Source organism: Delphinapterus leucas, chromosome 14, assembly GCF_059928025.1.
Source record: "Delphinapterus leucas isolate spDelLeu-1000000601 "Yukka" chromosome 14, BTC_Dleu_Yukka2, whole genome shotgun sequence".
In the NCBI taxonomy this organism is placed as follows: Eukaryota; Metazoa; Chordata; class Mammalia; order Artiodactyla; family Monodontidae; genus Delphinapterus; species Delphinapterus leucas.
Genome location: NC_143142.1, coordinates 26160284 through 26172434, shown reverse-complemented (window position 1 = coordinate 26172434; position 12151 = coordinate 26160284). Strand labels below are relative to the sequence as shown.

Here is a 12151-nt window from a genome sequence, read left to right as displayed (position 1 = left end):
TACTTCACCTCAGGAAGGGAAGGGGGAGGGGCCCAGGTAGGCCCCCAGTTAGGGACCCCTGGGCTAGAAGTGGTAACCCAGGCACTGACCTGAACCCCTTAGAGACAGTAACCCACTTCATCCTCACAACAGCCTGCAAGATAGGGACTGTGTTATCCCCGTTTCACAGACAGGAGACTGAGGCACAGAACTTGCCTCAAAGTGCCAGAGCCGGGAGTGGAACCCAGGCAGCCTGGCGCAGGCCTGTGCTCTGGGTTCATTCATATCTGCCGCATGGAGGCACCTCGTTTCTGAAGGGGGCCCAAGGGCATTCTGAGCAGATTGAGGGGCTGGAGCTCTCTGACCCTTGGGGGTCGAAGAGGAGCCTGGGCCACGTGTCTTCATGCCTTCTGGGTGGGGGATGTGGGGAAGGGCTGAAGGTGGAGTCTTGAGATGCACATGGGGGTGTGGGGGAGGAGCCAGAGGAACCAGCAGCAAGACCAGAAGTGTCAGACAAGCCCAGGGGAGGACAGTGTTGACTCAGAATAGAGGAGGACTTGGAGAGGGTGGTCAGCAAGCCCAGGTTCCCTGAGAGGGCAAGAGGGATGACAGGGAAAGGCCCCCCTGCCCTGGGTGGCAGACACTGGACGGGCCCTGGCTCAGGCAGTGGGGAGGGTGCAGGGGGAGAGGGTGAGGGGTGAAAGCAGGGCCGGGGTGGGACTCAGGCCTGTGGCTGAGCGCGCCCCCTCTGTAACAGTGGAAGCCCCAGGTTGGTGTGAGGATGGGGATAACCCAGCCTCCACATCGGGGAGCATTCTTGCACCCCTTTGCTGCCTGTGACTGTGTCAGTCTCGCTGGGTCAGAAGCCCTCTGTGGAGTCAGGCCAACCAGGCTTCGACCCCAGCCCACTGCCCACTGCAGGCCCATGGGGTCCCAGTCTGACGGCCACACGCATGGCAGTTGTGAAGCCCCCGGCGCTGTCCCCCGCCCCGCACTGCAGAGGCCTTGCGCTCTTCTCCCTGAGCAGCCTGTGTGGATTCCACTGGTCTTGCCCCGGAATCAAGGGTCCAGAAATACAGTCCTTGGATGTCGCCCGTATTCTCGAACCAGATGCACCACAGGCACGTCTGAGGGTCTCCCTGTGTCTGGGGATGGAAGCTGAAGCGTGTGCCACACATACAAACTGGTGTTTCCGGAGCCCCCAGGCAGCTCCATCCACGCCCCCCCCGCCCCCAGGATGCAGCAGCACTGCCACATCCTAGCCCGAGGACGTGCCTGCTCTGGGTCACTGTTGGGCACTCAGGTCACTCTGTCGATGTCTAGCACTGCTGGGGTGTCATCTATTTTGAATGTGGCCTTTTTTAGTTATCTGACCTTATAAAAGTAGAATTATACCCAGTAAAAGTGGTGATATTTATTTATCTCTAGGGTGGAAGGCATGGCTACGGGTACATGCCGTCCTCTGGGCGGCCGTGAGGTGAAAGCAGGTGCAGAGACATTTAGCCTCAGTTCAGGAGGTTGGGCCTTGAGAGGACTGAGCCCGAGGCCAGGGCACCTTGGGCCTTGGGGAGGGGGCTCGCTGTCAGCACTCTGGGGAGGGGGCAGCTCCTGCCCATGTTCCCTGTCAGGTGGGAAGCCCTGGGGGGGAAAGGCTTTGGGTGACAGAGTGGAGGAGGGGGGATGCTGGGCCCGGGGAGGGGTTTGCTGTGAGAGGTGGAGGGAGTTGGTCTGTCTGGCGCCAACACCCTCTGGGAGACAGCTGCCGTGCTACAGCTGCGGTGACCTCTGGGCTGTGCAGCCCTGATGGTAGCAAGCATCGCGGTCCTTCGTCCATGTCTCCCAGAAAGGTGGCCTGAGCCACGGGGTCACTGCCCCAGCTCCTCGTGGTCGTTGTTGGAAGGGAAATGGAATTGCGGATGCCCCAGAGCACTCGAGACGCCCCGGCCTCCACCGCTAAGACCTGGTGGGGTTGGCGACCCGGCCCAGGAAGAGCAGGCAGCCCGTGCGGTGCTCATACACAAGGAAAAGGAAGGGCCGGTCGACGCTGAAGCGGACCTGGGTGGACAATGGCATGAACCCCACAGTGGTCACGGCCGCGGCCTGCGTACCCTCCTCGTCCACCATGATGGTGCCTTGGTGCTTGAACTGTGTCAGGACAAAAGGGAAGCTATCAGATAGCGGTGGTCACTCACAGACGGGCAAGGGGGGGTAGTCTCGTGTTCTTCAGGGAAGGGACCAAGCGAGCGCAGGGGAGGCATGGACGTGGCTGGGCAGGATGGCCCTTGGGACTCGGTCCTCACGCATCAGCTGAGTGTGGTGTGAACAGTGCCACCTTGGCACTGTGCACCATGGCCACTCAGGGCTGCCCACAGCGCTCTGCGGGCAGGACCGTGGCCCTAGAACCCCCTGCTCATGCTCTGGAGCCTCTGCCATAGTAGGCCTGCTGGGCTGGGGTGCTCCCGGGCACCTGCCTTCTCTCTGGTATCAGCAGGGGCTCCAAGGGGGGCAGACCTGGGACGGGATGGGGATGGGCAGAGGACGGGCATTACCAGGTCGATGACAATCCTCTGGTCCGAGATCCCCGTCATATTGCTGTTCCTGTCGAACAGCGCTGTGACCCCCAGGGACCGCAGGGCCTCCACCAGGTTGTAGTCCTTTTCTAGCTTGAACTTGGGCAGCAGTACTTCCCGTGTCCTGGTCAGGGAAGAGAAGGGCTGGTTCTACTAACTGCAAGTTGCAGAGGAATCACGTTTCCCCTTAAACGTCCGTAAACACACACACCCGCCTCCAGTCCGTGTACCACAGAATTGACACAACACTTCTTAAAATGCATATCCTCGTCCTGCCAGTGGAGGATTTTGGAAAGACCATCCCATTGTAATCCCAGCACTCAGAATTGAGGCATGGTTACTGCTGTGCGGTCATGTCCTCGGTACTGTATGGTTTGTGTCCTACCAGCCAGGGGGCAGAGCTGTTACTGGCTCATGGCTCAGACATCTGACATCATTCTCTCACTTGGGTCCCTGCTTTCAGGCATTTGGTATTTTACTGTTTAAGGAGCTGAAGTGCAGGTCAGTGCACTTAAAAACAGAGTGCTTTCTGTACCAGCCAGTGCTAGCGTTCTCCATCCTTGACGGCGCTTGTGGGGCTAAGACGCCAGATGCGCCCCCTTCTCAGGAGCTTCCTTCCCTCTTGGTGCGCCAGGACCCCATACGTGAAGCAGCAAAGCGTAAAGACCGCCTGTTAGCGTCCGAGTGACAAGAACAGGCCTAACCACTGGGCCATCCTGGAGGAGGGGGGACAAGATCTGGGGGCCCTGAGCAGGGCCTGCTGGAGGGAGTGCAGGACTCTGGGCAGGAGGGCAGGGGAGAGCAGAGCAGCGTGTGGGCCAGGCTGGGCAGCGAGCGGGCTGCATCCTGTGCGTGGGGGTCCACAGAGAGTTCACAGGAAGAGGGAGGTGGGGATGCTGCCTGGTGGCTGGTGGCAGGTAGACGGAGCATGGGACGGCAGGCCGGTCAGGCCCCCGCTGGCTCAGGGTGAAGGTCGTGGGCAGTGAGGTTAGGAAGGAGGCTGGTACAGAACAGGTTTTAAGGAGAAAGTGACAGGGCTTGATGCCTGCCCAGCTGCCTGGGCAGACCTGCCCCTAAGAGCCTGCCTGTCCCTCAGTTGCATTTCCTTGTATCCTGGTCCTGAAAGGAGGCCCAGACCAGGTTCAGCTGTTAACTCGGGCCTGGCGGGATCCAGGAAGACAGGGAGGTGATGTGTGCGTCCTTCCTGCGCTGATCCAGCAGCGCAACCTGTGGTCCTGACTCTGAGATAGTAAGTGACGCCCTGAGGGGATTTGGAGCACCTCGAGGCTTCTCAAACTGGGTTGGGGGCTTGTCTTGGTTCTAGGCCCACAGCAAGTGACCCCAGGGGGTCAGGGCAAGTGTGTGGCAGAGCCGGGTCGCTCCTGCCCCCACATCACAGAGTACAGGTGCATTTCTCACCAACGCTCTCTGGTCTCCTCTCACCGAGCGTAAAGTTCGGGCTGAAGTCACAGCGGCCCATGGGGCACATGCCCCTTTCCCTAAAGTGACTGCAGCCCCAGCATCCTTGGGCCCCCAGTCCCCTGGCCCCAGAGGCACCTGTTTGTCATGCTCTTCTGCCATCTCTCCACCACTTGGGGCTTCAGCTGGGCCTCGAGGGTCTTCATCCCGGACAGCTTGTGCGGGACCACCACCAGCATGCTGATGCCCCCCATGTACTCCAGCCGCAGGACATCGCAGTCCAGCTCCTGGTCACTTGCCGCCAAGAAGGACCCCTTGGTCTGCATCATGGGGACCTTGACCACCTCTCGCTCATTCAGCCGGAAGTTGTGGTTGTGTGTCATTTCCGCTGGGAATTTGTTCACCCAGGACCCTGTGAGGTCAGCAGGAATGGGCTTTTGTTTAAATGCTCTGTTAGAGGGTTTGTTCAAGCAGACTGCATGGCCCACCCCCACCGTATGAACCCACAGGTCTGGTTTGGGCCAGGAGTTTAAGTTTCTCACTGGTTCCCAGGCGATACTGATGCTGCTGGTCTGGCCCGCCCGCCACACTGAGAATCACTGTTTTAGAGGCTTCTCGTAGGAAGCGGATGAGGGCAGATGGGGTGAATAGACTAGGTGAATGCTGGGTTAGATCCTGACATTAAATTAGTACATCACTTGCCTTGCCTGGGCCTCTGCGTGTCTCTCTGTAAGATGAGGGCCCTGAGCTCCCATCAGCTCTATGAGGACTGGCTGGATGCCTGGGGAGGCAGCACTGCCATTGCCACCTTCACTTTGGATTTCGGGGCAGCTTTGTGTGCCCGAGTGGGAACGTGTCTTTGTGGCTCTAAGATGCTAGTAACTGTAAGTGAGGGCTGCCCGCCCACTGGTGAGACTGGTCATGTGCCAGGCCTCCTCCAGCCCCTTCCTGTGCTACCTCGTCTCCTAGCAACCGTGAGGGACGGGGCTTTCACCACCCCCATCTCACAGATGAGCAAGCAGAGGGGAGAAGCCAAGTGACCTGTTTAAGGTTTCCAGCTGGTGGGTGGGGCACAGGGGGTCAGAAAAGCAGGAGGTTCCTGGGGGAGGCGTAACAGCAGTGGCCGCCCGCCTCTGGTCTGGGTCCAGGGCTGCTCAGCCCCGTGAGGCAGGCATCTAAGCAGCTCTCTGCGGGGGGCCACCCTGTGCATGGTGGGTGTGAGCGGTGTCCCTGGCCTCTCCCCTCCCCCAGATTGTGCCATTTGCCCTGGGGGAGACTCCCTTTCCCCTGGGCTCCAGCCACGGCTTTCCCAGGTTTGCTGCAGCCGCCCCGCCTCTCCCGGGTTCTCTCCTTCCTTTGCTCCTGAGGCCTAACCTCTGTCTTCACTGTGTTTTACAGAGTGTTCATAACATTTGAAATTAAAATCAAAGTAGTGACAGAGATTTGGGAGCTAGAGCTAAGAGTTACACATCCAGACTCTGTTGTGATATGCACCCGTGAGAGCTGGTGCTGCTGGCGTTTCATCTCTCTGACTCCCAGCCCTGATCCAGCAAGCCTTCCGGTGTGTGGGCAAGGATTCATGTGCCCTGCTGCCACGTTTGCCGTCTTCGTGACCCTGGTTCCCATGTTGGGACGTGTCCCTGCCTGCTCTGAATACTGACTGCGCTGAGGCAGAGGCTCTGGAAGTCGGGGTGCCCACAGGCTGGCAGGGCTGAGGGCTGAGGGCCTTGGTGCCACCCAGGGGTCTCCCACTCACTGTCAAAGTCACCCCTGAACACGGGAAATTGCTCTCAAGTGTCACTGGCAACATCAAACCCACTGAGCACGTAACAGTGGGACTTGCGAGGCCACACGGATAGGGGAGTGAGACCAGGGCTGACCTCCAGTTTTCATTCCCAAACCTGTCCCGCCAGCCAGGGATGAAAGGACATGTGTGTGTTCACTGAGCATGTCCCGTGTGCCTGTCACGGGCCTGTTGGAGCCTTGGCCTGGACCTGCCCACGGCGAGGCTGGCGTTGTGCCTGGCGTCGGGGGAGCCAGGGGTCTGGCTCAGCCTCTGAACCCTTCCTCCTGTCTTGGCTCCCTCCCCCTGCATTGCCCTTTGGCAGCATTCCGCACAGCCGCTGGGGGCCTCGGCTTGGGCACGGAGTGGTTGTCCCGGCCGGTGGGTGCTCTGGCCCCACTGCCCCTCAGCCACTTCCAGGAGAGAGGCTCCCTGGACCGCTGTAAACCGTGCTGGAGCTGACCAGCCAGGGAACGTGGCCTCCCGGGACTGACCTGGCCGGTGCCCACTAGTCCTTGGTGGCAGAGGGGAGAGTGGTTGCGTGTCACCGCACTAGTGTGCAGTGACCCCACTCCTCATGTCTGCCCTCGGCTTGCTGGGCAGGTGGAGGGCAGTAGAGGTTTCTCCTGGCTCAGGTCTCACCAGGGCTTTTTTTTTTTTTTTTTTTTTTGCAGTACGCGGGCCTCTCACTGTTGCGGCCTCTCCCATTGCGGAGCACAGGCTCCGGACGCGCAGGCTCAGCGGCCATGGCTCACGGGCCCAGCCGCTCCGTGGCATGTGGGATCTTCCCGGATCGGGGCACGAACCCGTGTCCCCTGCATCGGCAGGCAGACTCTCAACCACTGCGCCACCAGGGAAGCCCAATCACCAGGGCATTTTAAAAGCGAGGCCTGGTATTTACAGACCCGTGTCCATTTATCTCTAGAGTCCCGGGGGGGGGGGGTGTGGGGGTGTGTGTGTGTGGGGGTGTGTGTGTGTGCGTGCGCGCGCGCGCGCGCAGGTGTGGGTGGTTGGCGGTGGAGGAGGGGTCCTCCTTAGGAAGTGCCTCGGTGCTTGGTGCTGGCCTGGAACAGTTGCTCTAGACATAAGGGTTGATTTCCCCGCCCCCACCTGCCTAGAAAGGAGTGGGGGTGTGAATGTCAGTTACTCAGGGTGAACTTGTCTTCAGCCTTTTGTCCATTGGGAAGGGAAATGAAAAAGCTCAGATCCAGGTTGACCTGATGCTGGAAAGGTTTTTGCGTTATTCTGATCTAACAGAGGCTGGAGCTTGGCTCTGCCCCTTACTGCCATCTCCCCGGAGCAGCATTTTAATTCCCTGTCTGTAAAATGGAGACACTCATAACAGTGGCGGTCTCTCAAGGCTGTGGTGAGGCGTAAAGCGTAGGGTTTCTAAGTGTCAGCTGCCCTGTCACCTCATCAGGACCTTCCCTGTCCCTGTGAGCTGACCCCGTGTCTGGGTTTCCCAGGGGAATGGAGGTAGAGTCTGCAGTTCGGCCCACCTGTGAGCTGAGAGCGCCCGCGCGTCTGCCCTGAGAAATGTCGTCACCTCTTACCTTTAAAGTAGATGCAGTTCAGGAGCATCATCTGAGTCGCGGGGTCCACGTCCTCCAGCACGTCTCTTATGAGGCCCTTGGTGAGCCGCGAGATGTGCTGGTTGGTTTGGGAGATGAAGGCGGGATCAGAGAAGTCAGCCGCACGGACCTCGGCAAAGTAGTACTGTCGGACCTTGGCTCTGAAGTCGTCCAGGACTTGAACTTGCTTCTGAATGTACAGGTCGCTGACAGACCGCAGCGTGTACCCGAAATTCCTCCGGAAGAGGCGGTGGGTCAGCTTCCGGAACAGGTTGTGGACGGTGCCCAGCTCGTATGTGGTGCTGGCGTTGACGAAGTCGGTGAAGCGCAGGGCAGCATGTACCTGCTCGTGGGTGTCCCCCCGCAGGCCCAGGGAGAGCATGGCCATGGCTGTGGACACACCTACGGGCGCCAGGAAGACATTGTCTGAGGCACCAACCCGCTCCTTCAGTGCCCGGTAGAGGTCTAAGGCGAACTTGGCGTTGAGGAGGTTGAGCCGCTGGATGCGGCTCTTGCCCGGGAAGAGCTGGAGCATGCTGCCGGCGCCAGTCCCAGGGTCCACGGGCGAGACCGCGTCCACGACGTCGATGTAGTCGTCATCCTCCCCGAAGATCTTCTCCAGGTCCAGGTAGTCCTCGTCCTCTTCCCCGTCCACGATCCACTCGTTGGTGACTGTGTTCTCCTTGTGGAAGTCGGCAGGCAGGAGGGGTCTACTCAGGTTTCCACTCTTCAGCTGCCCCCACTGGGGGTCCGCAGACTCGGGGTCTCCCCCTCCGCTATCAAGCTGACCCCAAGGGCCGAGGTTCCCACACACGGATGCCAGGAGGAGGGACACCACGAGAGAGTGCAGCAGGTGCTGCATTCTGGCGGAGCTGGAGCTGGAGGGAGAGCAGGATGTGGTGAGGGCAGCCTGGCAGACTGCCCCCTCCCCGCCCCACACAGGCACACACACACCTCTGCAGGCCCCCGGCCACGACCCAGGAGGGGCCCCGGGCCCCATGGGTGCCAGTCTCTAACCATTTTAGGATCTGCTGAAGATAAAACAGACGCCTGACATTTTGTGTGGCTTCATGAACCTGCCTGGAGGACCCCTGGGCCCAGATCAGAACCCCTTGTTGAAAGTGTGCAAAACCATAGGGCTCAGGGGCCCCAGGGAGTTTCCTTTTCATTCATTCACTGAACTTTGTGTCCCTTCCTCAAATGACATACTGGGTGGGCCTTGGAGGCACACAGGTACCCCAGCTGGATGGGGGCCCATGTGCAGTAAAGCACGGCTCACAAGGACACTGCCAGGTGGGGGGCGGGGGGGCGCCAGGCAGACTGAGGCTCCTCCTCCTGTGCTAGCAGTTATTTGGGGTGGTTTAATCTGTGTGATTTGGACTGTGTCTGCAGTGCAGGGATCACCTGGGGGCCCAGTGGACATGGTGGGTGCCGGTCTTCCTGCAGCCATGGGGGATGAGGGTACAGCTCGCTGCAGGTGTACGTTTTCTCCTTGTGTCTGTCAGTCGGCTCCCACTGCTGTCAGGAGGGACTAGAGCTCTCCCACTGAAGTGTTTCTGGCTGGGGTTACAAATAGTCTCACCAGGTGTATAGGGTCTAGGTGAGGGTGCTGTCAGAAAGCTCTTACTGAAGGCCTGAGGGGCGCTCCCTCTATTTAAGTAAACAAGGCACGTTTTTAACAGATACTGTGGGATGAGCCATCTGTCTCCCATCCCTCCTTCTGTCACGTCAGTTTGGCTGCCAGACGGCTTTGTCCTTCTCTTGCTTCCTTCCTGGTTGTGAATTGCATCCTGGGAAATGAGCTATTATTCGATGCTTCTGTGTGTCCAGGACAGTGACAGCAGGTGTTTATACTGCTGCTCAGTCATGCAAGATCCCAGCATCCCTTCTAATCACCTCAGAAAGAGGAGAGTGTCTTGTCAGGTTTGTCATGTGTGTGACCATCTGGTACGTTTTTGAGGACCAGAATGTCTGCTTCCCCTCCAGGCCAGGTAAGAATCACTGGCTCCTGTTAAGTAAATATTGGGACTTGTTAGGCCTGAAGATGGTGTGCTGGCAATGGCAGTGACTCTCAGCGGAGCCTCTTCTGGGTGCCGGTGCTGGACCAGGGGCTTTGGTGACTCAGCTCCCCGCACAGAGCATTGTGCGTATCGGGGGTGCTGAGCCTGCCTGAGTGTGCCAGTGACTAGATTAGACCCTGGTTAGTGGAGCCCTTCCCTGTGTCCAGGGCTCTGCCCGTTTGGCCTGGAGTGCCAGCACCATTGTCCCTGCCCCAGTTCCCACCTCGGCTCTTCGCTGCAGCACTCTTAACACACTCAGCTTGCACACTCCTCTAATCACGACATTTTGGAGAGGGAAAGTCACATGGTTTCTGACTTAAAACTGTCTGTTGTCTTTTCCTGTTCCCTTCCCTCCCCCCAGCCCGTAGCCGAGGCTGCCACACACGTTGCCTGCACTCAGGACACAGTGTGTAATGTGTGTGGCTGCCGGCGGAACCGGGCCCAGGTTCTGGGTAGAATTGGGCGTGGGTATTGATGGCAAGACACTGAAAAAGTGAGAAAAGAAGAGGTTTTCTTGCTAGGCTACACTTGAAAGTATCCTTCTTAGGTTAAAATAAGCTTTAAGGGCTTCCCTGGTGGTGCAGTGGTTGAGAGTCCGCCTGCCGATGCAGGGGACATGGGTTCGTGCCCCGGTCCGGGAAGATCCCACGTGCCGCGGAGCGGCTGGGCCCGTGAGCCATGGCCGCTGAGCCTGCGCGTCCAGAGCCTGTGCTCCGCAACGGGAGAGGCCACAACAATGAGAGGCCCGCGTACCGCAAAAAAAAAAAAAAAAAAAGCTTTAAAAAACCCAACTTGAATAAACAAAAGTTCAGGAAAAGGAATCTGAGACCAGATAGGGAGGCAGAGGTTGAAAACATTCGTGTCTTTTTGCTCCTGTATTCAGATAGTACGTGTGGAAGCTTCTTGTACTTCTTCCTATTCCTGTATTACACGATGAAAAGCCCAAAACACTTTGCATTATGCTCTCATCAGAGGAAGCAAAAGGTATCTCATAATATATCTCATTTTATGTGGTAAAAAATTAGGTACCTGAAAGGTAAATCTTCCTGTTGTTTTGCCATTTAGTATCACAAGAGTTAAAGAAGATACTTTAAAATTATCACTAGGTTGTGTTTAAATCCAGATTACTGTCTTTGAAGAGAAGCAGTATTTTTTAAAGGGAAATCATTCAAAAGTTTGTTTTTATGGGCATTTCCTATGGCGCCTTCTCAGGCTGGCTGCGTGGAGCGGGGCTGGGCTTTGTGGTCCCTCGTTCCTCCTGGCTGCTGTCTCCCGGCCCAGACGGAGAGGGGGTAATGGAGCTGTGGACAGTCTTCAGGTTGAAATAACTTCAGGCTCACAAACGAGTTGAAAGCACAGCACAGAGAACACCCACCCTGTACCCGCGTCTCCAGACTCGCCAGGTCTCTCTACGTACGTGTGTGTGCACGTGTGTGACACACGTCATTTTTCTGAACCATTTGTGATGCCCCAGAACTAGGGTGCCCGCCCACAGCCCCCAGCACCCATTCCCAGTTCAGGTCCTTAACCTAGCGCAGTCCCTCCTCCCCGGTTGGCTGACAGTCCCACTAGCGTAACTGACAGAATGTTATCATAGGCAGCTTAATAAAACCTCTTACCCTTTCTAAGATGGTGTAGAGAGCGTTTGAATGTAGTTGGATAGGGAAGCAAACCAGTTACCCATCTCTAACCACCTCAAATAATAATTCATAATCGGCAGAAACGTTAGAAACCTACTCACCTCTGTGCTGCTGAGAACTGGCTTTGCAGGGGCAGAATCGGCCAAAGTCACCAGCAGGCTTCAGTGTGACCTTTGGTGCCGGACTGCTGTCGTGTTTTCCAAAGTAAATACATCCCAGATCAAACACCGCTCAACTAGCTTTGTCAGCACAAAGCCCTCGTTGTGTCTTTAGTCACTGCCGAGTGGCTTGTGACTCCCAGTGTTTGGAGGCCTGACCGTCTCTGTGTGGATAAGCTTACAGGAGCAGCCAGGACACTCTGTGGCCCAGGGCTTGGTTGCGTCGGGGGCGGCGGCTCTGATGCTCCCCTGGACATGGGAGGGCCCCTCTCTTGTCTTCCAGCTCCGAGTTCTTCCTCTAAGTGATCACAGCTCCCTACCTCATCCTGGGCTCTGGGGTGACGTGCCTGCTAGGCAAGGTGTCCCCACCCTCCTGTGAGCTGTCCCTCCATGGACAGTGGAGGGGAGGGTGCAGGTAGAGACTCAGAGCACAAGGAGACCCTGGCCCGGGCCTGTCTGCCATCTGCAGGACATGCAGCCCCGCTTTGCTGTCCGTTGTGGGATAGCCAGGGCCGTACTGTGGTGCTTCCCATGCTCACATCCACTCAGGTGTTCACAGAGGGCCGTGGCACCGTGATCATTTCTATTTTTAGTTTGTGGTGGTTTTTTGGGGGGTTTTTTTGGTCACGCCGCACTATTTGCAGGATCTTAGTTCCCTGACCAGGAATCGAACCTGGGCCCTGGCAGGAGGCAAACCCTGGCCAGCACCTAGCCCATTCTTGGCACTCATAGATCATAAGCATTTGGACCGCTGAGCACCCCTCGCTGCAGGTTAGTTAGCGCTGTGTGGGGGCTCGACCTCTGCTGGGGACTCTGGAGGGTCCACCTGTCCACCAGGCGTTGTGCACACGTAACCATTTTCCATACCCAAGGCGCCTTCCCCTGCCACGCACTGGGTGGGACACCATGGGGACAGGGACGCAGGGACTCCAGCCTCACCCCTGCCCCCGAGCACTCTGCTTTTACCTGCT

At 57.9% G+C, this 12151-nt stretch overlaps 2 protein-coding genes across 10 annotated transcripts in view; one reads left to right on the top strand and one right to left on the bottom strand.

The window, feature by feature from the left end:
* Window positions 1–12151, top strand: part of PI4KA (phosphatidylinositol 4-kinase alpha) — a 95040-nt gene that overhangs the window by 50189 nt on the left and 32700 nt on the right. The gene's annotated exons all lie outside the window — the stretch shown is intronic.
* SERPIND1 (serpin family D member 1) lies at window positions 1909–8194 on the bottom strand. Its single transcript, XM_022551365.3, has 4 exons — window positions 7305–8194; window positions 4107–4380; window positions 2529–2673; window positions 1909–2124 (listed from the first exon to the last, which is right to left on the bottom strand). The coding sequence occupies exons 1-4, from the start codon at window positions 8182–8184 to the stop codon at window positions 1933–1935; spliced, it is 1491 nt and encodes a 496-aa protein (XP_022407073.1). The 5' UTR covers window positions 8185–8194; the 3' UTR covers window positions 1909–1932.